The sequence below is a fragment of the Alosa sapidissima genome, chromosome 9, assembly GCF_018492685.1.
Source record: "Alosa sapidissima isolate fAloSap1 chromosome 9, fAloSap1.pri, whole genome shotgun sequence".
NCBI classification, from domain to species: Eukaryota; Metazoa; Chordata; class Actinopteri; order Clupeiformes; family Clupeidae; genus Alosa; species Alosa sapidissima.
Window position 1 is genome coordinate 5,149,360 of NC_055965.1, and position 14,159 is coordinate 5,163,518.

The window sequence follows — 14,159 nt, forward strand, 5'->3', positions numbered from 1 at the left end:
CAAGCAGTTAGCTGGTTTTAATTCCCGCTCCTGTACTCTCTCTCCCAGGAGTGTTTCACTTACGTCCTGAAGGGCCAGATTGCTGTCTGTGCTGCAGTTTTCCCCAACGGTACCAAAGGTGAGTTCACAGCACTCAGAAGGGCCAAACATTGGGCAGCTGTGGCCTTTTTGGGCAGCCGTGGCCTACTGGTTAGCGCTTCGGACTTGTAACCGGAGGGTTGCCGGTTCAAACCCCGACCAGTAGGCACGGCTGAAGTGCCCTTGAGCAAGGCACCTAACCCCTCACTGCTCCCCGAGCGCCGCTGTTGTTGCAGGCAGCTCACTGCGCCGGGATTAGTGTGTGCTTCACCTCACTGTGTGTTCACTGTGTGCTGATTGTGTTTCACTAATTCACGGATTGGGCAGAGACCAATTCAATTCATATAGCAGTGCTTTGAATGTTAAGCTCAATAAGGTGCCACCATACAGTCCAATTTGAAACCTGTCCATCAATCCAGAACTTCAAAGCTCTATACGTAGAAAATGACTATTACACATGACCTCACAGTATCATGTCTGGGCTGAGGTAGCCAGCATAGCATAGCATCGGCCATTGAGAAGAATGGGAGTGGTAACTCTCTCTCTCCAGGTCTGTAGAAGGCCAACTCACTCTCTCCAGGAATGTAGAAGGCCAACTCACTCTCTCCAGGTCTGTAGAAGGCCAACTCACTCTCTCTCTCCAGGTCTGTAGAAGGCCAACTCACTCTCTCTCTCCAGGTCTGTAGAAGGCCAACTCACTCTCTCTCTCCAGGTCTGTAGAAGGCCAACTCGCTCTCTCTCTCCAGGTCTGTAGAAGGCCAACTCGCTCTCTCTCTCCAGGTCTGTAGAAGGCCTTCAGGGTCTTGGGTTTAGCTGTTGCGTCTGGCCACTTGTGCCACTCAGCTGTGTTAGTGTTACATTTAGCAGAAATGAATGACTTACTCACTAAAGCAACCCCCCCCCTGTACTGTAGGTCACCTGCTGGACTCGTTTGCGCGGGCGTCGCTGTGGGAGGCGGGTCTGGACTACCTGCACGGCACGGGCCACGGCGTGGGCTGCTTCCTCAACGTGCACGAGGGGCCCTGCGGCATCAGCTACAAGACCTTCGCCGACGAGCCACTAGAGTCCGGCATGATCGTCAGTGATGGTGCGAGTGCTAAGTACACGCACACACGCACACGCGCACGCACACACAGAAGCACATGCAGTTTTGCAGCTCCAGTCGAGCTGTTTTCCCCTTTTTTAAGGTGTAGTGTATCTTCTCCACCTAAAAAAAAGTGAGCCTGGATTTTAAACCAGAATGTTCCAAATCCCTATTTTACTTTACTGCATAACAGCGTATTCTAACTGCTTCCGAGCAAACATCTGTCGTGTGCCATTGAATGCTACCTGTCCACACTGAATCCGTTAAATATGCTCTTCTATTGCGTCACATTCAATATTCAAAATCGCAGAGCAACACAAGCGACAGGCAGAAAATAGTGACGGGGGGGGCCTAACCAAGCGCTTGCTCGCATCACATGCAGTGAGGATATGGTATAAGGCAGGTGAAGCTTCAGTGGACAACACATTCACATTTAACATCATCAATTAACTCTTTCAGAGCCTGGCTACTATGAGGACGGCTCATTTGGTATCCGCCTGGAGAATTTAGTCCTGGTTGTGCCCGCCAATCCCAAAGTAAGTGTTCCAAGAGTAGCTCAGTACTCCACATCAGGTGATTCAAGTTTGTTGAAGACAAACGCAGCGAGCGCTACAGTAACCGTTTATCCACTGGTCACCTGCTCTCTCTCTCCCAGTACAACTACAGGAACAGAGGCAGCCTGACGTTTGAGACCATCACGCTGGTGCCCATTCAGATGAAGATGATCAACACAGATCTGCTCACGCAGAAGGAGGTGAGTTGAGGAAGTGGTGGCTGCCAGTGTTACTCAGTAGCGCCACCCGCTGGACGGACCCTGACTGAGCAGGAGTTGTTTTGGTTGATCATCACAGTGCAGAGGATTTGCATAAATACTGTGTGTGTGTGAACTGAATTGTGTCAACTTTACTACTTTACAACTTTACTTCTGAGGAAATGCAAATGTACTGTATGAAAAACAGCTAAACAAAACAAACTACAGCTCATTGAAGTGAAGCTAGTTTCTACCAACAAGTGAGGCCAAGGGAAGGCTATTCTATCTGCCCTCTCATTGTCCCATATCATTGGGGCCACCCTGTGACATACCCCTCTCTCCCTGCAGCGTGATTGGGTGAACGAGTACCACAAACAGTGCCGCGCCATCACCGGAGCGGAGCTGGAGAGGCAAGGCCGCAAGGAGGCACTCGATTGGCTGATGAGGGAGTCTCAGCCAATCTAAACGCTGGAAAACACAACCAACACAAGTTGTCATTGAGTGACTTTTATTTGAGCCAATCTACAGTGACTATTTTTATTGTCTCCTTTCTCTCTCCTTCCTGTTTGTTATATGTCCATAAACCAGACAGTCTTTCTTTCTTTCTTTCTTTCTTTCTTTCTTTCTTTCTCTCTCTCTCTCTCTCTCTCTCTCTCTCTCTCTCTCTCTCTCTCTCTCTCTCTCTCTCTCTCCAGCCAGCACATTTCATACTGTCTGTCACTCTAAACTCTTTATTATAAATCAATTAAAAAAACCCTACAAACTGCACACATCTGCCTGTGTCCTTGTGCTCCCGTTGTCTGGAACAGCACGTGTCTGTCTTCCCACTTGATTTGAGCCTCTAGAACGGACTGTCAGGGTGATTTATCACCTGCTGATCAGCCAGAGTACACAGCTGGTTAGACCACACCTTTCCTCCAGTGAAGAAGTGTAAACACGGGAAGGTTAAGGGGTGAACCCACTACATCCAGACTTGTGATTATCACAACCAGATGTTGGCTTGCAGACACACACACACACACACCTGTCTTCGACTTCTAGACTTTCTTGTCCTGATATATAAACACACAAAGACACACACACACACGTGTCTACAGCTGCATGTAAAAAGTCTCGGCGGTGAGGGTGATGCCACTGCTGGGCTCCTGGGCGAGCTGGTACAGCGAGGGCGGCTCCTCCACTCCTCCTCCTCCTCCTCCCCGCCTCCCCTCTTCTCCTCCTGCACCAGTCTTACTCTCCTCCTCCTCCATCGCTGCCACCTTCCTCCTCCTCTCCTCCTCCTCCTCCTCCTCCTCCTCCTCTTCGTCCTTGCCGACGGGGAGGGGGTTGGTGTAGATGTAGTAGATGCGGGAGTTGTCCTTGGGCGCCTCCCGGCCGCGGAACAAGGCCAGCGGCCGGCGGAGGCTGCACCGGACCTCCCTCCTCAGAAGCAGGGCCAGGCCGGACGACGGGTCAGGCGCCACCGCCGCTGCCAGGGTGGCGGGGAGAGAGGCCTCGTAGCCCCCCACAGCGCTCTCATAGACACGCGCCTGCTTGGATTGCCTAGAGGCGAAGAGGAGGAGGAGGAGGAGGAGGAGGAGGAAGTTTGTGTTTACATCTCAGAGTTTCAGCCAGGAAGAAAGTCTTTGTGCCTGCCTGGCCACATTTGGGTGAACTTCAATCATATTTAGAAGTATCATATTTAGAAACCGTATTGAACCTTTTATCCAGAATAGTCCAGACAGGTCTAAAGTCGCATTTCATAAGGGCTTCATTGTATAACAGTGAATAAACCCACCTATCAGATTTTGTATGCCAACACCCAAGGCCAACTGTAAATGTGTGTTTGTGGGTTAGTTAGAATTTCATCCCATTCAAGCCACAGAGTTACTAGAATGAACAAAACCTGTTTCAAAACAGTTTTTTTTTTTTTTCCCACGCTAATATCTTTGCTTCTTCTGATGTGATGTTATAATTTGGTTATTGAATACCAGTTGAACTGACAATGGAAACCGTTCATTTTGTACATGTAGTTTGCATAGACTATATAAATGAAGTAGTATTGGTATGGTATGGTGTTACACCATAATGTCTCATCAACAATTGATGGGAACATTAATGAATCCTAAATTTACACAATTTTGGGTATTGTTACAACATATTAGGTGATATGGCTTACTGTACGTGCAAAGCACTGGTCCATCCATTACAGTCAGGAAACATTAGACATGTATTCCTCTAACATTTAAATCTATGTTTTTGAGTTTTAGTAATATACCATAAGGTGTACTGAACATACTACACTACTACATACTACATACTAAACTACATAGCATCATAGGAAACATGCCATAAAATGGGACTATTTTGTATGGAAATGGATTAGAATACTCCCTAATCATCACATGCATGACTGCAGCTGTGTGCCTTACCTCCTGCGGCGGAGGAGAGAGATGCTGCAGAGGACAGCGGTCACTGTGAGGATGCACAGGGCCAAAGAGGTGATGGTGATGTTGAACACTCTAAACTCTGAGCAAAGAGGGGCACACAAAAACACTGTAGTTTCAACTATACAGACTATTTCATAGAAACGGAACAATTGAAAGAGCGGGAATAGACTATAGCCAACATCAAGTCAACTGACTTTGGTCAACACAACACAGAAATAAAGACAAAGCTCCGGGTCTGTTTACACACTCTCACTCCAGAGGTTTGTTTTCTAGTTTGTCTTGTTATTGCAGCATTATAATTCAACAGACAGCCCAGGCTTGTCGTGAGTTGTGTGTGTGTGTGTGTGTGTGTGTGTGTGAGCGCGTGTCCCACTCACCGTGGATGGAGGCGCTCATGTCCTGGCCCCGTGCCTCCTGTGCGGCCGTGCGGTTGAGGAGGGTGGTGGTCGGCGTGCCGAGGCTCCCGCTCATGGTGCTGAGAGAGAAGAAGCCCTCTGCACCGCATCCCTGCCCAGACACGTCTGCCGCCGCCCAGTCCACCGGACAACAGGGGCTTAAAGCTGTTGTCCTGGCAACATCACCCCCCCAACCCCTTCACCACCCCTTTATGTGTTGCCACTGTGCCATCCCCCTTATGCCCCCACCCCTCCCTATTTCACCCCCGGATTCTTTTTCTTGTTTGGGGGTGCTTTGTCTTTGATTGGCAGATTTTTGGGGCCCACCATTCGCAGCCCCTCAAAGAGAGGGCCCAGGCACGGCTCCAGCGCCAGGCTGGGACACAGAGAGGGGCACTGTGGCTCCTTGACAGAAATACACGCCGTGGTGTCGGAGCACTCGTAAAGAAGGAGCCCCACAAAGGCAGATATTTTTGTAGGCAAAACGCTCAACACAGGGCCTTCAGAGACCGAGTGCTCGCCTACAGATTCAATGGCAAACCACGACTGAACTGTATTCACAAGAAACTAAATTAACTCTTCTTGTCCACTGCCTACATCCACACACACACACACTCTCTCTTTCTCTCTCGCTCTCTCTCTCTCTCTCACACACACACACACACACACACACACACGCACTCTCTCACTGTCCTACATTTCCACAGCTGCCTCCAGACCAGGACCACCAACTCAACTGCCAACATCAACAACAAGAAGAAAGACAACAAAAACAACAAGAAACACAATAATAACAAAGCCTGGGCTCACTGGAGGCCAGTGCTGGGGCCTGTGAGACTGGACTGGTCAGAAGGAGGTGCCTCCGCCATCCCCAGTCGCCTCATCCGCTCCCCTGGTCCTCTGTGGTGGGGCGGTACGACAGTGGCCGCTGCCCGGTCCAACCGCAGAGCCGGACCGAGCCCAGCAGCACAGCCAGGAACAAAGGGGGCATTCTCTGACCAGCCCCTTCATGCCCCACTTCACCCCGGTCTTCCCGCTTAAGAGACATTGCGCAATGAGCCTTTTACAGGAACCAGAGGGGAGTTATTACATGGGGGACACCGTGGGCTGTTTACTGTAAACACGCAGCAGGGAGGATGTGCTGTTTTTGGCCTCGTCCTCTGTGTCTTTATGGATGTGCCAGGGGTACCAAATAGAACCAAACAGATACAATTAATATGTCCCTATTTAAGTATTAAAAAGTTCTTGTATGTTGTGTTTAGCAAATAGTCCAAATACAGACATCTTCATACAACTTCAAAATCTGCTTATATGAGTAGGCAGGGTAACAAGTTGTTCTGCTCAATATTACATTAGCACAGACCTATTTGTGCTGTTTATCCAAACATTTCAATGGAATGTATTATTAGCATATGGCTGAGTGAAATTTTCCATCATTAACATCAGTTCACTACTCTTCAAAGGCAACAGGCTTCCTGTGTCTTCGTCGGAGATACTAATGGAATCCCAGAGGGTTTTGAATGAACTATATTTGTCTCACTTTCATCCTCCATCCCCTTTTCCCTGTGTGTGTGTGTGTGTGTGTGTGTGTGTGTGTGTGTGTGTGTGTGTGTGTGTGTGTGTGTGTGTGTGTGTGTGTGAAAAGGAGCAACAGGCAGACAGTGGAAGAAAAGGATACTTTGGCCTTGAGCCATGAACAGTCTATATTCAAAGGGTTTCTGTTCTTGTAGACAACATGTTCCGATGTACTCTGAAAACTTAACAACAGACTTAACAAAAGTCTCTGAATGCACAGCTATAAAGCTTACCACAGTGCATGGCTCCACTAAATCAGTCACTGTTGAACTTTCACCATACAAGTCGAACTTGCGCAGACACCATTTCGACCAGTAGATGTCAGCCTCAACGCGTACTAAGAGTAGGCCTTCTTCGGGTGGCCACAGTTGTAATACATCTAATATCCTCGGGGTGTCACGATAGAGGGCGACAGGCCTCCATACTACAGCTGTGCCTTCCACTTGTCCGTAATGTTCGTTTTTATCACCTAATTGCGCGACACATGTCATGACCCCTATCCGTCTCTCACTCAGGTAGGACTACGAAAACACTGGCGCAGGGCGGGAAAGCTCATTTTCCGTTCCACATTAATGACTGAATGTCGCCTACTGTATGATGATATTGGCTGGCTCTGTTAGTATGCTATCACGGGTCGTATCAGTAAAGAATTACATTCCTCTGCACTCTCAGGATAAACAAATCTGCTTAACGGGGGCGCGTTAGTGGACAGTTCAAACACCGGCCGGGGGTGTGTGTACTGTACAGGCCATCCGCAGGTGACACACAGAGGTCGAACGCACTGACAGAGAGATTAATTTTACTCTTGTAGTTAAGAGTCTGTTTATCCACCTCTTTCCCCTCATAATCTCTGTATATGCTGTTGCCTAGAGAGGCGTAAGAAAACGGTTGCCTGAAGGGTATGTCGGTTTAACACGGCTCCGTTTATTTTATCTACATCAATAGCCTCGTGTGAGCCCATGCCAACAGTAGAAATTGTACCTATGCGTTCCAGGTTAGGTAGGTTATTTAGTCTTTGAGCCAGACCCTCTAAGTTTGGTCAGTCGGATGGCTATCATTCAAGGGGAATAAGTCTCATAGTGATTTTTGACACGGTATACCACCATTGCTTTTGGGGTAGCTTTTTCTGTTTTATCGATCTCTCTAGGCTATGTCCATTGTATGTCTACGGAGGGATATCGTACCTACAGGTGAATAGGCTAATAGGTCCACAAAACTTCCACAGCTGATTATTTACATTAAGTCAATATTGTTTTGTATAAGTGTAACTGAAATTGTATAACTGTAAATGAGCCATCATCTACTGGAATACGCAATAATTTGCGCAATAGCCTACATTCAAGTACAGAAACCTTAACACTTGACAAAGTCAGGTCCATTTTGGACATATTAGAGTGACATGTTATTATAGCCTATTCACCTGTAATCCCTGCATAAGCGTATAATAGACATAAACATGGTAGGCTACAAATACATGATAAATTGTTTGATTAATAAGGGATAAATAAGGGAATTAGGCTACAGTTGTGTTTCTCACCATGAAGCGTAGGCTACGTGCATATGGAACATATCAATGCTCTTTGTTTTGAATTGAGGCAGAAAATGATTTTACAAGTAGAAGGAAAGTTGGCCCGGGCTAATCATTGAAATAAACCTAATCTTCTTTAAGTCCTTCCAGAGCAAACAAACATCATTCTTGTGGTGGTGCCAACTATGACAGAGCTCTTTCAGGTCATGCTTGCCCACCTAACTATGTTTACACTTAGGCTGGTAAGGAATTCTCCTGGTGTGTATGCAGGTTTGTTTTGATGCAGTTCACTGAAAAGTCGGAGCGCATATTTATATTTCAGGCTGCTGCATTTTGCCTGAGGCTTTACATAGAAAAGCTTGAACAGTTTTTCAAATTTATACTGCTGTAGCCCGACAGGAGCAAAACAACAAAACAAGTTCACTGATTCAAATAATATTTAATTGGGGTTACTCAAAATATTAGTATTTTCCATTGTCAGATTAATTGTGTTTACTGGTGCTCACTCTTGGCAAGCTCAAATTAAGATTGCTCAGATAAATTAAAGAGAGAGAGAGAGAGAGAGAGAGAGAGAGAGAAACTTTGGGCAGGGGCTTCCATGAAATAAGTAGCTTAGGTTCAATTAAACTTTTACATGATCAGGAGGAGAAACATAAAAACATTAGTGGCTATTATGTGTGTGTTATTATTATAACCTAAATATAGCATATTTATAATAATAATATAATATTTAGGTTATAATAATATGATATGCTTGTGTTTATATGTCTGTGTGAGTGTATGAACAAGGAACAATACAGTTGATTAATATGTAAGCACCTGGTTCTCCTATCCCACTTTGCCCAATGCACTGGTTCACTGTCTTCTGTTTTTAAGATTGACTTTTGACTTACTTGACCCAGGCACACAGTGGGTACAGAAAGCAATGACATCCTCATGTTGAATAACACCCAGGAGAAAGGACAACTTCCCCCTCTCTCAGGGGATTAACACTACAGAGACAGAGGTGTTTAAATCTCAGCGAGTGACTCCAGGTAGTCGGGCCAGTGTTGGGGTGGATGATTTAAAGACCTCTGCTTTCAGCGCCCGCGCGTCTCTAACGGCCAAAGCCCTGTCTGCCCACACCTGGAGAATGTAACACATCATATATCAGGGTGCAGCACTCCGCCACGCATGAACCATAAAAATAGCTCATACTCAGGCCAGGTTGACCTTTAGTGACCCTTGCAGAAAGGCTCATGGTTCTGTGAATGGAGTGGACAGTGTTCTCTTCTTCCCACGTGGAAGGGAGCCTCACTCCAACCATGAATCACACAGAAAATGTAGTTTTTCGCAAAACACAAACAGCCAAAAATAAATAGCTGGCAATCTGTTCTGTTAAAGGATGGATTTGGGAGCCACCGAGGGGAATCTGTATGTTTCTCACATTAAAAACAGCTTCAGATTGGTGATGAATTGCCATGGAGGAGCTCCCTATACAATAAATTGTCCACACAACATTAAAGCTACATAATATATATTTTAAAACTGCTCTCAAAAGTATTTTCTTTATGTCGATGGGTGCTCCCAAAGGATTCTGGGAGAACAGCCTGGGTGGTATTTACAGATATGTTCCTTTGAGAAAGTCGGTCTCAGGCTTTAACCAATCAGAAGCTTTGATGTCCCTCTGGATGTCTGTTGAACACAAGAATGCAGGTGACGGGGGGACAGACAGGCATGAACTTTAGTTCCCATAGCTGTGTTGAATTATTATTTCGACTAGTGTTATTCTTAAATTGTGTCTTAGAATTGTGGCATTATTCCTGTGATTCATCAGATGACATGAAAATGTCTTGCATCCAGAATAATGTAAGTGGTGAGAAGAATGCTTTCGAATTAATGTCTGTTTCTGACCTTGTGGTCTCAAGACATTACTGAACGTACCGAGATGGCAGATTTCATTACCAGTTTGCAAAGATATTTGCCTCATATCCCATAAGATTGCTGTTCCGCTAATAACCCTGTGAAAGAATCCAGATCTGTCCAGATTCAGTCCAGGAGTTTGATCCTCCTGCTATAAAAGGGGATGTTAGGGATCTCTGCTGAAACATCCTGGGATGATTTAAGGCTGTGGCTATGGCCTTAACCAACCCCAGCTTCAAGTTCACTCTAATACACCATTACACGTATTGGCATCAGATGGTGTCTATCATCATTTAAATTACCATCAAATCAGATGTCGTGACACTGTGGTATATTATTGTATATTGTCAGTAAGTTGTTAGTAAGTTATTTATGCTTCCTAAATCAATGTGCATTTCTCAGTTACATAAGGTTCAACAGAAATTTCATCCTGTTACAATATCTTTTTCTATTTTTTTTTCCCCCCACAAAACTGTGATATTGATTAGGATATGTTGAAAAGTGTTGTTGTACGCCATGAGGCCTCTAATAAAAGGTTACCGTGATGTCAGAGAGCTCCTCTACCAGTGCTGGTGTTGGCAGAGTGAGCAGACAGTCGAGCCGAGTGGAGTCGCCGGAGCGCACAGCGCTGCTTAGCATGCTGGTGGACTGCGGTAGAGAAAAGAGACACGCAGATGCAGGCTACAGATTCCCCATGGCTTCCTGACAAAGATGCTTTTGTGTTGGCGGCCCTCGGCCCTCATTGCCTACAGCTTATGGGGCTGACTCTCTCACACTTTCTCCTGTGTGTCCGTGTGTGTGTGTGGGGGGGTCTGCGCTCCCGCAATGCTAATTCCTGTCAGAGAGTAATGCGAGAGAGAGTTTTGTGGGATTTTAGAAGGCCGTCCAGCGGTAAAGGGAAAAGCCTGAGGGTGCTTGAGTCAGCCAAGTCAAGATGTTTGCCTTTTGACTGGGCATATTCATTCCTATTAATACAATTCTTTTAATTAATTATAGAGGAATTTCGTCTGCACGAAGAGAACAAAACAAGCCAGCAAAAAGACCATGATTTCCCTGAAGTATGTCTCAGTTGTTTTGAAAGAGCTGAAAAGACCGTCGGCGTGAAAGTCTGAGAAAGAGTTAGTGAATTGCTAGAAGCTTCCCTGGCATTTACTTGGCAAAAAGCATTTGCATATATACAGTACATCTCTCAGTGCATCAACTCTATAATACCCAGTGTTTAGTCTTATGTGTTGAAATTCACATTGTTAGGATGATTTGGGCCAAATCATCTTGTCATCAAAGACATCAACGAATGAATTAGTGAATGCAAAAATATATGATGTGTGTAAATGTATAGCTTAAATGAATGAACTGGTGAATGCAAAAATATATGATGTGTGTAAATGTATAGCCTTAAATAAATTAATTTGTGAATGCAATGAATGAATGACTATATGAATGAATGAAGTGCGTCGCCAGCAGAGCAATCCCTCAGCAGGCTCATTCTCAGCCTCGTTGCGATCTCCTGGAGCGGAACCCAGGCCCCGCGCCAAACACTGCTCTCCCCTGAAGGAATCCAGGCTGCTCTCATCCTGGCTCCGTGTGAGGGATTCGGCTTTGGCTTGTGGACCAGGCAGACACTGCGTGAGAACCCCTCTACAGGAGCCCAAGTGGGACACTTGCTGCATAGCTGGACCAATGACAGTCCAGGGAGTTGACTTAGGGGTCATCCAGAGCGGTAGCTGTAACAGTGCGTCACCACGAGCACTGGTTTAAATGTGGGATGAAAGCATCTGATCAGTCGGCCATCAATTTCAAGTCAGTGGAGGTCTGTAGTCTGTGTGTTTTCACTGCAGGGATTTAATAAAGCCAGTGGACACAGAGTTGATTTAGTAATAACGGCGGAGTCTGATAGATACCATCTGAGGAGGACCTCAACGGGAAGCCTCGGTGGTGGAGGCGACACCATGTACGTGCTAAAGCGGCGCTTAAGAGGGTTAGTGGGTCTGTGTCTGGGCCAGCCAGTCTCATTATTTGTTTACGGGAGATGCAGAGGAGCGTTGGCGCGTGGCGAATCGGCAGGGGTTTGTTCAACTCGTCGCCGCCTCGCACTTCAGGCTGGCGGAGACCACCCAGCCACTGCTGTTTTTGTTTGGGAGGGTCAGAAAGGCCCAAATATGCGCTATTGTGGTATTAAATTCTGTTTTAAAGAAATAACGCCTTGAGGAATTTAATGAGGCTGTTGTTTACACACACACACTCTGCTCAGTATGACAAGCAGGATCTGATTGCATCGCGTCGCTGCTTTTTTGGCATTCGTCATGTTCATCTTCACTCTCCTATCGTTTCTCTCTCCCTCTTTCTTCTCTATCTTTTTGTCACACCCTCCTCTCTCCATCCTTGCCTCTTTTCCTCTTTGCCCTCCCTCCCCCTTCCCTCTCTCTCTCCCTCTGCACCTCCTCCCTCCATCCCCTGCTTTCTCCTCTTTTCTTCTCTCTCACCCTCCACTCACTACTTCCTCTATTTCAGTGAAAGCCTTCCTTTCCTCGCTTCCCTGCTTTTTTTTTATCTCCATCTCCAATTCCAGGCTGGCTGTTTCACGAGACGACACTGTTTAAACAATCCTGAGAGAGCACAGTCGGGTGGCTGCCACCGGGTTCAGGCTGCAAACAGCGGCCACTCACTCACTCGCTCACTCACTCGCTCACTCGCTCACTATTCGCTCGCTCACTCACTCATGCTCGGGCATTCCCAGCAGTCCCGCATTATCACCGAGACCCTGCTTTTACTTGTTCAAACATACACAGGCTGTCAGTGTGACAAACTTGCATATTGGAGGGAAAGGCTGAGAGAGGGAGAAAGAGAGAGAGAGAGAGAGAGGGATAGATGGACCTGGAGAAATGAACAGTGGGTGTCCAATTACTTCTCAACATCAGGTCTCGGGGAAGTCCGTTGTGTTATCTGAAGGTCATCTGACCTGAGCTGATAAACAAACAGCCCATAGGTGGGAGATGTGGGAGAGGGAAAGCTGACCTTTGACCTCAGATGGAGATCATGCTGAAATAACACATCAGCAGAGGGGTAAAAACACTTATGGTACAGCTTCATTACCCAATACACCTACACTGACTGGAAATGGCTGACAAATGCATATTTGCAATACACTGATGGTAAATGCATTTGTTTTCATTTAAATATATTTTATACTTCATTTTTGTGCTTCATGGAAATATATCACCCTGGTGCATTTACTGAGGTCGGCTGCAATTTCAATCACATTGCGGTTAAGGGATTACTTCGGACAAATCACATACACACAGAGATGCACCAACAAAAACAAGAGTCAGGTGTCTTAGAAACCAGCAACTTGAGTCTTCAAAAACATCTCTTTCGACTCCATGACGGTGGTCTGTGGGGACACTCAAGAAGGTGGTACGCAGAGTTTGACCGAGGCGTCTGATTTACTGTGAGTTTGACGTGCGGTCGAGAGCTGAGCCGGCCTTGAACTCGCATATATACGGTGACTATACACACATTGTAAACTTGTTTCACAGGATTGACAGACAGTCTCGTCTGTTCAGCACGTGGCAACCACCAAACACACTTCACTTTACAATCAACAATCTGTTTCTAATGGTGGTGAGCCAAATTGAAGTTTGCTCAGTAATCTGCAGCCAAATGAATGGCAATTTAGTGCCATTTTTACCCCCCATTTCAACCTTGAACAAATCTTGTATGATGAACAGATAGACTGTGCCCATCTACTCATGTGACAGGAGGTGCCAAATGTCAAACAAACAGCCAAATGTAACCAACAAAGAAATGCCATGTTATGACTTGTAACCAGTGACCTTGAATAATGGAACGCTCCCACCCCAAATGATCTAATGTCCATCCACTCCTACATCACTGGACATTCATCTTGAAAAGTAACACCCACGCTTCTGTAAATCTGCTCTGTTATGACAACTGCATTCTGCCTCTCAGAAGAAACCAGGGGCCTAGAAAACCATGCCACTTTACCACAGTTTACTACACAATACAATGCATTTACAATCAAACACTTATAAAACTTTTGGAACTATTGGTAGCATTGGAATCTTGGAAGCGAGAGTTGTTGCACTTGCATGAATGTTGGCTACTTCAAGTGCTGCATGCTTGGACTGCTTTCAGCCTCACATGAAAGCTCTTTTAAATGAGGCATCTGCCAAATGAATTTATAACACAAGATGTAGAACTACTGTAAAATGTTTTATTTGAGAGAGTAAAACAAAATGGCTTTGGTGTGATCCAACACAGCCACGACTGACATATTTTCTTAAACAGTTCCTGTGGTGGTGAAAGTGCCCATTGTTTTGATTTCACATCATTTGGGTTTTATGAGCGCAGGTAAAACGATACGAGCTTGGCTGTAAAAGGAACGGCAACACGCAAC

The 14,159-nt window shown here is 46.0% G+C and overlaps 2 protein-coding genes across 4 annotated transcripts in view; one reads left to right on the top strand and one right to left on the bottom strand.

The window, feature by feature from the left end:
• The window catches only part of xpnpep1 (X-prolyl aminopeptidase (aminopeptidase P) 1, soluble), a 30,025-nt gene extending 27,344 nt beyond the window's left edge, over nucleotides 1–2,681 (top strand). For both annotated transcript variants that reach the window (XM_042103450.1, XM_042103449.1), the window contains exons 16-20: nucleotides 49–118; nucleotides 992–1,165; nucleotides 1,622–1,698; nucleotides 1,818–1,916; nucleotides 2,262–2,681. In XM_042103450.1, coding sequence (XP_041959384.1) covers nucleotides 49–118; nucleotides 992–1,165; nucleotides 1,622–1,698; nucleotides 1,818–1,916; nucleotides 2,262–2,378 — 537 coding nt within the window. In that variant the 3' untranslated portion in view covers nucleotides 2,379–2,681. The remainder of the gene's footprint in view (nucleotides 1–48; nucleotides 119–991; nucleotides 1,166–1,621; nucleotides 1,699–1,817; nucleotides 1,917–2,261) is intronic.
• On the bottom strand, nucleotides 2,548–4,874 carry si:dkey-246e1.3. 2 transcript variants are annotated; one of them, XM_042103457.1, is made up of 3 exons: nucleotides 4,720–4,874; nucleotides 4,325–4,414; nucleotides 2,548–3,455 (listed from the first exon to the last, which is right to left on the bottom strand). In XM_042103457.1, the coding sequence occupies exons 1-3, from the start codon at nucleotides 4,845–4,847 to the stop codon at nucleotides 3,005–3,007; spliced, it is 669 nt and encodes a 222-aa protein (XP_041959391.1). In that variant the 5' UTR covers nucleotides 4,848–4,874; the 3' UTR covers nucleotides 2,548–3,004. The 2 variants fall into 2 exon arrangements, with proteins under 2 accessions (XP_041959391.1, XP_041959392.1); XM_042103458.1 differs by having other exon boundaries at nucleotides 4,325–4,421.
• Between the last annotated feature and the right edge of the window lie 9,285 nt (nucleotides 4,875–14,159).